Consider the following 11,763-nt stretch of genomic DNA (forward strand, 5'->3'; position numbering starts at 1 on the left):
TGGCGCCTTAGCTGCTTGAGCCACAGGTGCCGAGCCAAGAATTAGTGGTCTTGATCACCAAAATCACTTGCAAAGTTTCATACTTATGCTAGTTATAATGAAATTTCACGTTTCATCTTTGAAAACTTTTTCAGGTAGACAAGTACTACCAAATGCTTATATCATCCATGTGCATATCCTTTAATTTGAACATACAGTAGAAGTCTCTAAGTTGACCACCCAAGGGACTGTAACAAACTGGTCAATGTTCAGAAATGGTCAACATAAAGAACTAGGCCTACTGTACTGATAAGTACATGTGGTGCTTGTCTGGTCTATGAAAATTACCTTCACTTAAGAAGGTAGTCTCTTGGCACCTGTGGTTCAAGTGGCTAAGGCGCCAGCCACATACACCTAAGGTGGTGGGTTCAAATCCAGCCTGGGCCCACCAAAACGACAATGACAGCTGCAACCAAAAAATAGCTGGGCGTTGTGGCAGGCACCTGTGGTCCCAGCTACTTGGGAGGCAGAGGCAGGAGACTCGCTTGAGCCTAGGAGTTGGAGGCTGCTGTGAGCTGTGAGCTGTGATGCCCCGGCACTCTACCCAAGGGGACAGCTTAAGGCTCTGTCTCAAAAAATAAATAAATAAATAAATAAATAAACCGAAACTGAATCCCAGTGAGGACCCCTGTGACCTAAGAACACACCACAGAAATGACCCTAAGGGACCAGGAAGTTGATGTATCTATGCACCAATTCCTGTTTCTCACTGGTTGAAAGTTGCAGAAACTCTCACACACATCTCAGGCCTGCCAAGGACATGGTGCACCCCCACCTCCTCCCCAGAGAGTACTCTGAGACAAGACACTCTGGAAGAAGCTGGGGAGTCAGGGGGTCTGGGAACTGTCTGTATATGACTTCCTAGGTGGGTCTTGAGCCTGGGAGTTGGAGGTTGCTGTGAGCTGTGATGCCAAGGCACTCTACTCAGGGTGACAGCTTGAGGCTCTGTCTCAAAAAAAAAGAAAAAAAAACAGAAGGTAGTCAATGTAGGGAGGAGGTCAACTATGGAGGTTCTGTATTTATTGCTTGGAAAGCACATAAAGTTCTGTTGTATTCTTTTTGATATTTGCATTTTAGCATGTCAGTCTATGGCAGACTAATCACTTGCAATTGAAGATTAGGTGGGAGCTTCTCAACTGCAAAGTTATAAGGATTTTGAAATATAGGGGTGTCCTTTGAACTAGCATAGAGGTCTGGAAGTGCTACCAGAACTATAGTTTGAACATGGAAAATACAACATAGCTACTGCTAATTTTAGGGGTGGGATCTCACTTCCTGTTTTCCCTTTTTGACAGCACTGAAAATATATAAAGCAGCCTGATATAACTTGTGATTCAAACAATGTTAGTTGTCATGGAAAAAATGACTTTACTGTAGCATAAGTTATGGTGTATAAGAACAGTTTTGCCTTGTAATTTTAGTTTGAATTCATTAAGAAACATTATCAAGTTGGCAGCAAAAGTTCATTTCCCAAGCCAATCAATGTTTGGTAAGTGGTTGAGGTGGGGTCTATTACCAAAAAAAAACCTGTGTTCTTTCCTTACTTTATATCAGCTGCAAAGAAAGAACACCCAACTAGTAAGGCATTCAGGATTTTAATTCTTTGGCTGAAGAATAGAGAAGGAAAACTTGTGTTCTAAAGGCACTTTCTCTCTGAGCAAAAGGAGATGTGGGAATTTTAAAGTTAGATACCAGACAGATGAGGTGCGTAAGCATGAACAGAGTGAAATTTCAGACAGGCAGATGTAGTTTCTGTACATGCTTCTTTATATATTTCTGTACAGAGAACAGTGGTGATTCTCACTTGGGGGAATGATTTTTGGTTTTATAATGATGTGAGCTAAAGGTAGCTGGAGTGGCCTGCTCTGGTCTGCACTGGACTTCTGGCATCCTGCAGGAGGTTATGTAGCTATTTACAGCATTTGGGCCACCTGGTGTCCTTGAGTAGCTGTGCTTCTAAATAGTGAATACTAAAGAAAAATTGTTAAAAGAGAAAGACAAGAGGAAAAAAATGCTGTTAAAGTTTTTTCCATTCACTTTATCCCTGAGATGAACAACAACAACAACAAAAACTTAATAAAACTTTATCACTGTCAAGCCATCAAACTACTATGTGATAGGGCAAGTCAGGATATTTACCTTCTATTTCTGACAAAGTTTATGAAACTGACAGTGGTCAAGGCCATGAGAGCAAATAAAGTTCACTGTTGGCACTACTGGTTCAATAACCCATGGTAGATCCAAATATTTTCCATGAAGTATCCACTTGGCAAATTCTCTATGATTTGGAAGTGTCACACCAAAATTCATGTGTTGGAACCTTATTTGCCAATAGAGCATGTTGGGAGATGGGGTCTTTAAGAGATGATGGGGTCATGAGGGTGGAACTCTCAAGTATGGATTAATGCTGGTATAGAGGGAGTGAGTTCCCTTAGGAATGAAGTAGTTCTCATGAACGCAGGTTATTATAAAAGTGAGGTTGGCTCAATTTTTGTGGTCTCTTTCACATGTGCACTCTCTTGCCCTTTTGCTTTGCTTTTGCCTCATTTTGAAGCAGTATGAAAGCTCTAACTAGAAGCTGCCACCATGTCCCTGGACTTCCCAGCCCAGAACCATGAGCCAAAATAAGATTCTTTCCTGTGAAAATTACCCTGTCTGTGACATTCTGTTATGGCAATGCAAAACAGACTAAGTTAAGGTTGTACCAAATTGGAATTTTCTCAACTTCTTAAAAAATAGTCTTGTCTAAAGTTGTTCCATACAGATTATTCATAATAGCAAATTTGTCAGTTACTTCAAAATTTGCAATGACTCCTGAGAACAAAAATGACTGAACAGTATTGGTAGTATATGTTGACTTATTAAGAGCCAAACAAACTTACTTTGGTTGCAGCCTTAGCTTCACTTTTTATCTTCAGGAATAAATTTTAGTGAAAGGATATACCGTTTGCCCTCTATTTTTGTGGATTCTGCATCCATGGATTAAACCAACTACCGACCAGAAATACTTGAAAAAAATAGATTGTTGCATCTGTACCAAACAAGTACAGACTTTTTCTCTTGTGATTATTCTCCAAATGAGACATACAGTATAAGAACTGTATAAATGCGATGTATACATACCATTTACGTGGTATAAGGTGCTGTAAGTAATCTAGAAATGATTTGAACTAGAAGACAGAAGAATGTATGCAGGTTACATGCAAATAATATACCATTTCATAAAAAGGACTTGAGCATTCATGGATTTTGACATTTGAGGGGGCCCTAGAATCATTCCCCCATGGATACAGAGGGATGGCTGTATTCCATTTCAGATTTTCTCATTTTTCTAACTGTTTCTTTCTGGCATAATTACCATAGTAATCTCTGGCCTGCATTTAATTTGCTGTTAGGATCCAAAGTGAGTAGATGTTTGGCAGGTTCCTTGTGGGTTACAACTATCAGCGTAGTAGTTCTGTAAGTAAAAAATCCAGATATGGTGGAATCCAGTTGTGTCTTTTGAATCTTGCAAGGCCCCAATTAAAATGTTAGCAGAACTATATTTCATACTGCAGGCTTTGGAGATGAGTCTACTTCCAGTCTCATTCAGTTTGTTGACTGAATTGAGTCTCTTGTCCGTTGTATGACTGAGGTCGCCCTTCCTTGCTGCCTGTCATCACGAGTAATTCTTTGCTCCTTGGGCCTGCCTACATTCCTTCACCTGTTTTCCATGTGACTCTGCCCCCTCCAGCCATGGCAGGGTAAGTCCTTTCCATGCTCTGAATCTCTCTTGCTTCCCCTTCTGCTGCATCTACAGAGCCAGTCCTAGTTATTAATTAATTTATTTATTTGAGACAGAGTCTCATATGTTGCCCGCAGTAGAAAGGACAACACAGCTCACAGCAACCTCCAACTCTTAGGCTTAAGCGACTCTCTTGCCTCAGCCTCCCAAGTAGCTGGGACTAAAGGCACCCGCCACAACGCCCAGCTATTTTTTGGTTGTAGTTGGCATTTTGTTTGGCAGGCCTGGGCTGGATTTGAACCCGCCAACTCTGGTGTATGTGCTGGTGTCCTAACCGCTGAGTTACAGGCACTGATCCTAGTCCTGTTTTTTTTTTTAAAAAAAAAAAAAAAAAAAAAAAAACCCTGGGATAACTCATGGTTCTTAAAGGAGGATGGAGTAGAGACTCAGTCTTTTGGTCCAGAAGTGTCATGCCACGGTAGAAGCCAAAAAATGGACTCCAGGTGACTTGAGCACCTACAAAACTTGGGAATATACCTACAGGGTAGGGGTAAGGAGCTGTAAAATTAAGTGTGAAAAAGTGTTTTTCTGTCAAAAATCCTGGAAGTCTCTTATCTTATTCCTGTGAATAAGCAAGTTCTTTAGAGGCAGGGGCTGTATCTTGCTATTGCTATCTGCTACAGAATGGGGAATAGTATAATCAGTCCTGGTGAGTGATTTTGGAAGAAATGAATCAAAAAAGGTTCATGTACAGCAGTCCAGGATATAATGTCCCAAATATCACAAAAACAGAAACCCAAAGCAGGAGCCAACAACTCACGAGCTAATAGTTACAGTGATTTTACCAACCATTGCTTTTGAACTGACAGTAGGAATATCAACACAGTGGAAAAGGCAAATTAAATTCTAGTATTATTTAGAAAAAAATGAACCAATGGGCTGCTTGAAAGATTCTTGGGGGCCCAGGGACCATACTTCAAGAATTTCTGCTCTAGTGACACACCTCTTGGGGGCAGGACACAATTATAAGAGGGTCTTTACCTAACAAATGCAAGCAGTGTAAACTGGTTCTTTGTACCCTCAATGAATCCCCAACAATATAAAAATAAAATAAAATAAAATAAAATAAAATAAAAGACCGCCCCTTTAAAAAAAAAAAAAGAATTTCTGCTGTAGACTTAAGGGAGAGAAACAAACCCCTATTTGTTTAAGAAATTGTTGTTCAGGATTTTAGATACAAGATAACTTGTGTCTCTAGTTTTCAAATCATCTTTTGAGCACTTGCCAAGAAGTCAGCCTTTCTACAGAGATTGAAACTCTTGGATTTGTAGTAATTTATTTTAAAGCTGAGAAAGAAAAGGAGATTTAGAAGCAACCCATCCTCAGTGGTTGAAATGTTCATTGTTGACTATAACCAAAGACTAGAAATCACTGCAATGTCCACCATTAAGTTTCTGCTAAATAAATAAAAAAAAATCTTCATATAGAATAGTTCGGAGTAAACCATTTCACAGAAGCGAACACTATATTAGAAAATCCTACTACATAGTAGGGAAAATTATAGAAATTTATATACTACAGTGGAATAATACCCAGAATAGAGCAAGTGAAGAGATTATGGCAGAGAGCCATCTTTGATTCAGTTTGCTTTACTTTTTGGCTTTATCCCATCTATAATATTTCCATTTAAAACATGCCTCATATCGTTAGTATCTTCCCGTGGGCTCAAAAGTAGGGTAGCATGGCCTTCTCAGGCAGTTCTGTTTAGAAATCAGCACAGCATGCTCTCTTGTACCTCTCCTCCCTTGTTCCCAACTGTTACAAACACAGTGCATATTTATTTGGTCTAAAATTGGGGCCAGTAGAGAGATCATTTAATTTGGAGTCAGTTCAGATCTGTGTCTTCTGTATAGCTGTAACTCTGGGAAAGTAAATTACTTGAGTTTTCTAAATCTGAAAATTTTCACCTGGCAATAAAAATATTTTTTTTTCAGATCAACTCTCAGGACAAAAAGAAGCACTTTGGCACTCAGTACAATGCTAGGTGCATAATAGGTACTTCATAAATGAGAAGTATCGTTATTTTAGTTTAGTGTCTAAGGGACTTGTTTAGATTTTAGAAGCTCTGCTGTCCTAATTCTTCTGTGGGAACACCCTAATGCCCAAGCCTTACTCTCGAAAGGTAAGTACCTAAAAGAGTCTTTATGTTTTCTTTTAGGCATTTTTAAAACAAAATTTTCTACTTCCCTTCCTCATGTCTATATATCCCTTAGAAGAATGCTCTTAGTCCCTTTGACTTTGATAGGGAGTTTAACTTGGTTAAGATGCTTTCTGTGTACTTATGTTTAAATGTATTACTGTACATTCTAAGCTGAACATTGTATATTATTCATTATATAGAAGCCTGTCTAGCAAGACAACCCCAGTTTAAAGCAGGACAATAATGTGAATTAAAAGCTAAACTTGGGGAAATGTCTATATTAGACTCCCTTATTGACCTAAATTATATAGTAAGTAATTTAAAACAATCTTTGTTTCTTCATTTCTATTCTTTTTCAGTCTGGGATGGCGGAAAGAAGGCGTATGGCCACACATATACCTGATGATGAGCAAATAGTTAAGTAGATATTTCAAAGAGAACTCTACATTTTCTACTTCAGTAAAATTGTATAGATTCAAAATATTGACTTAGTAAACTGACATAAGCCTAGATGATAAAGGCTAGTTTGTTATGTTTAAACATGAATGAACTTTTATATTAATTGCAATTAAATGTCAATGAGGATTTAAATGATACATGTTTCTTGAGTTTGCTGACCTTTCTGGTGGTGCAAAACTAAAACTATTTCTATTTAACACCAAAGAAAAACAATTAATTAAAATTCCATAATCTTCCAATAGGTGAGAGGAATAGTGGTGCTATCTTCATGGATATAGTTGTATAATTTATATACTGATAAGAAATAACTTTTAATGTTTTGCTTTTTATTATTACTTTAAAATTTTAAAGCATTTATTTTTGTTGTTGCTGTGATTGCTGTTGGGGTCTTCATAAATTCTTTCCCTAGACCAATATATGTAAGAGTTTTTCCAACATTTTCTTCTAGAATTCTTATAGTTTCATGTCTTAGGTTTAAGTCTGTTATCCATCATGAATTAATTTTTGTGAGTGGTGAGAGGTGCAGGTCCTATTTTAGTCCTTTACAATCCAGTATTCCCAGTACCATATATTGAATAGAGATTCTTTTTCCATGTGTATGGTTTGACTGCTTTGTCAAAGATCAGATGGGAATATGAGGATGATTTCATATCTGGGTTCCTTGTTCCGATCCATAGGTCCATGTCCATATTTTTTCTTTTTTGCAGGTTTTTTTTTGGCTGGGGCTGGGTTTGAACCTACCACCTCTGGCATATGGGGCCGACGCTCTACTCCTTTGAGCCACAGGCATCGCCCTCCATGTCTGTATTTTTGTGACAGCGTTATGCATGGTTTTGGTTGCTGTAGCCCTGTAGTATAGCTTGAAATCTAGTAAAGTGATGCCTCCACATTTGTTCTTATTATGGAAGGTTGTGCTGGCTATTTGGGGTCTTTTCTGATTCTACATGAAGCATAGAATTATTTTATCTAGCTCTGCAAAAATAGCATTAGCATTTTAATGGGGATTGCATTGAATCTATAAATTACTTTGTGTGCTATAGACATTGTAATAATGTTGATCCTGCCAATCCATGAGCATGATTTTTTTTCCATCTGTTTATATCCTCTGTGATTTCTTTGCTCAGTGTTCATAATTTTTCCTTTAGAGGTCTTTCACCTCCTTACTTCGGTATAATCCTAGGTATTTTATTTCCTTTGCTGCTACTGTAAAAGATATTGTGTCTTTGATTTGATTCTTAGCTTCACTGTTGTTGTATATAAAAGCTACTGATTTGTGTATATTGATTTTGTAACCTGAGACTTGACTGAATTTATTTATAAATTCCAGGAGTCTCTTGGTTAAATCTTTAGGGTTTTATACATATAAAACTACATCATCGGCTCGGCGCCTGTGGCTCAAGCAGCTAAGGCGCCAGCCACATACACCTAAGGTGACGGGTTCGAATCCCCAGCCCAGGCCCGCCAAACAACAATGATGGCTGCAACCAAAAAATGGCCAGGCGTTGTGGCGGGCGCCTATGGTCCCAGCTACTTGGGAGGCTGAGGCAGGAGACTCGCTTGAGCCCAGGAGTTGGAGGTTGCTGTGAGTGTGATGCCATGGCACTCTACCCAGGGGGACAGCTTGAGGCTCCTGTCTCAAAAAAAAAAAAACTACATCATCAACAAAGAGTGATAGTTTGACCTCTTCTTTCTCCATTTGGATATCCTTGATTTCCTCTTCTTGCCTAATTGCTTCCAGCACTATGATGAATAGAAGTGGAGATAGTGGACAGCCTAGTCTAGGCCCACCAACAGTGTCTGAGTGTTTCTTTCTCTTGAGATCCATACTGGTGTGTGCTGTCATGGGACTTTTTGATATGAGCTATCATCACTGGAATTAACTGATGTCTCAATGTGATTTTTTATTTGACTTTCCCTGAAGATTATAGACATTGGGCATTTTTTCATTTGTTTGTTGGCCATTAGTCTTATCTTCATTTGAAAAGTTTCTGTTCATGTCTTTTGCCCACTTTTTAATGGGGTTGTTTGATCTTTCTTGCTGATTTGCTAGAGTTCTTTGTAGATCCTTGTTATCAGCCCTTTATTGGGTATATAGAATGCAAATACTTTTTCCCCTTTTGTAGGTTGTCTATTTGCCCTATTGATATGTCCTTGGCTATGCAGGAGCTTTTTAATTAGATCAGGGACTGCAAACTAGTACAAGCTCTATGGAAAGTAGTATGGAGATACCTCAAAGAACTAAAAGTAGACCTACCATTTGCTTCAGCAATCCCACTACTAGGTATTTATTCAAAGGGAAAAAGACATTCTATAAAAACAACACTTGGACTTGAGTGTTTGTAGCAGCACAATTCATGATTGCAAAGATGCGGAAACAACCCAAGTGCCCGTCAATACATGCATGGATTAATAAAGAAGTGGTATATGTATACCATGGAGTACTACTCAGCTATAAAAATGGTGATTTAGTGCCTTTTGGAACAACCTGGGTGGAACTGGAGACTACTCTCCTAAGTGAAGTATCCTAAGAATGGAAAAACAGCCACCACATACTACTTAGCACTCAATACCAAATTGGAATTGGTTGATCAACACTTAGGTATACATATGGTTAATGGGTACAAACATACCATTAGATAGAATATTTCATTTCTATCATTTTTGTTTGATTTTTTATAGTTTTCATCTCTCTGCTGAAGTTATCCATGTGGTCTGGCACATTGCATACATTTTCCATTAGAGATTTTAACATATTAATCATAGTCATTTTAAAGTCCCTATTAGTTTGTTACAACATCTATGGGTTGTCATATATGGCTTTTATTATTTTGAGGTCTTCTTCTTCTTTCAAGCCACATCAGCCTAAACTCAGCCCAAGGGTGGAGCACAGCTCAAAGTCAATCTCTCAACATGGTGCCTTGGATTTGAGACCTGAAAGGCCGTGGTCCCGCCCAGGTGTGCAGCATGGATGACTGCTATAGAAAATGCTGTCTGCCTATGTCTCAATCTCAACAGTAGCCCACAGCAGGGCAGTGAGGACCTTCTCAGCAGAGCACCTGGTTTCTATACTTCCTCAAAATGCACTGCAGCTGTACACATGCCCATGGTTTTTGGTATCTAGGCTCTCAGAATACCTGACTCAAGCTGCTTATGCTTAGACACCTGTGGGATTCTGTGTAGATTCTGGAGTAACTTCTCAGTGCCGTTTCCAGGCAGCTCCATATGTTAGGCCCAGGACTTGTGTGGGTCAAGGGTTTCTCTTGTAGCCAAATTGTAAAACCTCATCTCAGAGAATGGAGTCCTGTTTCTCCACATCCAGGAATTTCTTCCAGCTGTTAACTAGTCTTTGGTCCAGCAAGTTGCCCTGAATCCTCCCTTTACCCACTTTGGTGTCTCCCATCACTTACCTGGTGAATCCTAGCATTCTCTCCTAGATGATCTGTTAAAAATCTGAGAATCCATGGAGGCACACATACTACCTGTGGCCAGTGGGCCATCTTGATCCTATTTTCCATTGTGTTATTTTTATAACTTGTTTTGTTCCAAGGAATTTATTTTTAAATTTGCTGGCAAAAAAGTTGTTTCAAATGTGTTTACAAAATGTGTTCAGAGTATTCTATTGTTATCTATCTGTGTGGTCTGTAGAGCTATCCTATCTTTCATTTCTGATAGGAACAAGTTGTATTTTGCATTTTGCGTTAGCCTAGCCAGGTACATCTTTTCAAAGCAGAAAATTTTGGCTTGTTTAATTTTCTTTATGTGTCTATTTGCTACTTCTTTGACTTCTGCTTTTGTCTTAATTTTATAGTATTTATTGTTTTGCTGGGACTTCTATCTCTTTATTGATTTCATATGCATACTTTTCTTCATGCTCTTGCATATTTAGAGTAGCTGCTTTAAAATCCATCCTTATTGGCAATCCTAACACTTCTAACAGGTTGTTTTGATGCTAATTTTCATTGACTGGCCTGACAAACAGTATGAAGTAATTTTGGAATATAACCTGGATATTTCAGTGTTATGCTGTAGTTCAGAATTTTGTCATATTTCTCCAGAATATTCACAGTATTTTAAAGCAGGCAGTTAACTTGTATGGCTTTAAACTAAAAACTCTCTCTTTCATATGTTATCTCAGTTAAATTTTCTTACCTTTGTCTGAGCTACCTCCAATTGATCTCATATATTCTACCTTAGAATTTAGTCATAAACTTGTGCAGAGTACAAACACAGAATTTGAGATTCTTTTCTCCTTTTGTGATTATACGCTGTGGTTTATCTGAATCTTGTCTTTTGATTTTTCATTCAAGAAAGACTACAAGTACTTTTATTAGAATGTTTGATGTTCTTTGTGGCAATGGCTTTGTCCTGTATGCAACTAAAAGTTTTCATTGAAAACTCATATGGCCATCTCGGCTTCCAAGTCGGGCTCCCTTCAGTATTTTCCCACTTTTCCCCACTCCCCACTTCTTCAGATCACTTTTGTATTGTATACAATTTTCAATTGTTGTAGATGGAAGGTTTGGGCCTATTAGATTCTTACTTTGTGATACTGGAAGTGAAACAACCTCATTCAAAATAATTATTTTGTTTGAGATGTATTTTTTTCCATTCTAATAATTTCATTTTTAAGAGTTTATATATCTATTCTGAAATCATCTCTCATTTATTCTATATACATTTTTTTCCTGTAGATCCTTAAGCATATTCATAATAGTTATCTTATGTCTTCTAATTCTGACATTCTGGTTATGTGTGTCTCTGTTTCTATTTGCTATGTTCTTTTTTGACTATAAGATGTATAATTTTTGCTTCTTCATATCTAGTAATTTTGATTATACTTTGGATATTGTGTATGACATATTGTAGAAAGGCTGGATTCTATTATATTCCTCTGAAGACTATTCCATTTTATTTTATCTGGTAGTTAGGCCACTGGCAGGTTGCTTAAATCCTATTGAGTCAAGGTACTAGCTTTTGTAAAGGTGAATTTATTTTAGTTTTATTCTCCAAGCTGGAAGTAACCTTTTGCCTTTGAACATGGTTGTTAATCCTTAACATGACCTTTAAAGGGTTTAAATAGAAAGCCCAAAGTGTTTATCAAACTCTTCTAATTTGGAAAAAATTTGAAGTCCAAATTCTGCCTCCCCAGATCTCCTTAAGATGACAGCAGAAATACCTGCTCAACACTTACTATGCCAACTGTTCTCTAAATTACCACTGAGATCTTTGCATTCACTTCTGCATATGCAGAGTTCTGGACTCAACCAAGTATCCTAAAGTTTGAAGATTTAGGTCTCTTCCCTCTGTAGCTCGCACTAGCAGGATTTCTTCTTCAATATCT

The 11,763-nt window shown here is 38.0% G+C and overlaps 1 protein-coding gene across 1 annotated transcript in view; it reads left to right on the forward strand.

Annotated features, from left to right (window-relative positions):
* Positions 1 to 6,328: 6,328 nt before the first annotated feature.
* The window catches only part of SEPT14 (septin 14), a 49,718-nt gene continuing 44,283 nt past the window's right edge, over positions 6,329 to 11,763 (forward strand). The window contains exon 1 of the mRNA XM_012807851.1: positions 6,329 to 6,379. Within this exon, the coding sequence (XP_012663305.1) occupies positions 6,329 to 6,379 (51 nt within the window). The remainder of the gene's footprint in view (positions 6,380 to 11,763) is intronic.

The sequence above is a fragment of the Otolemur garnettii genome, unplaced genomic scaffold (assembly GCF_000181295.1).
Source record: "Otolemur garnettii isolate 467f Iridium unplaced genomic scaffold, OtoGar3 scaffold00077, whole genome shotgun sequence".
NCBI lineage: Eukaryota > Metazoa > Chordata > Mammalia > Primates > Galagidae > Otolemur > Otolemur garnettii.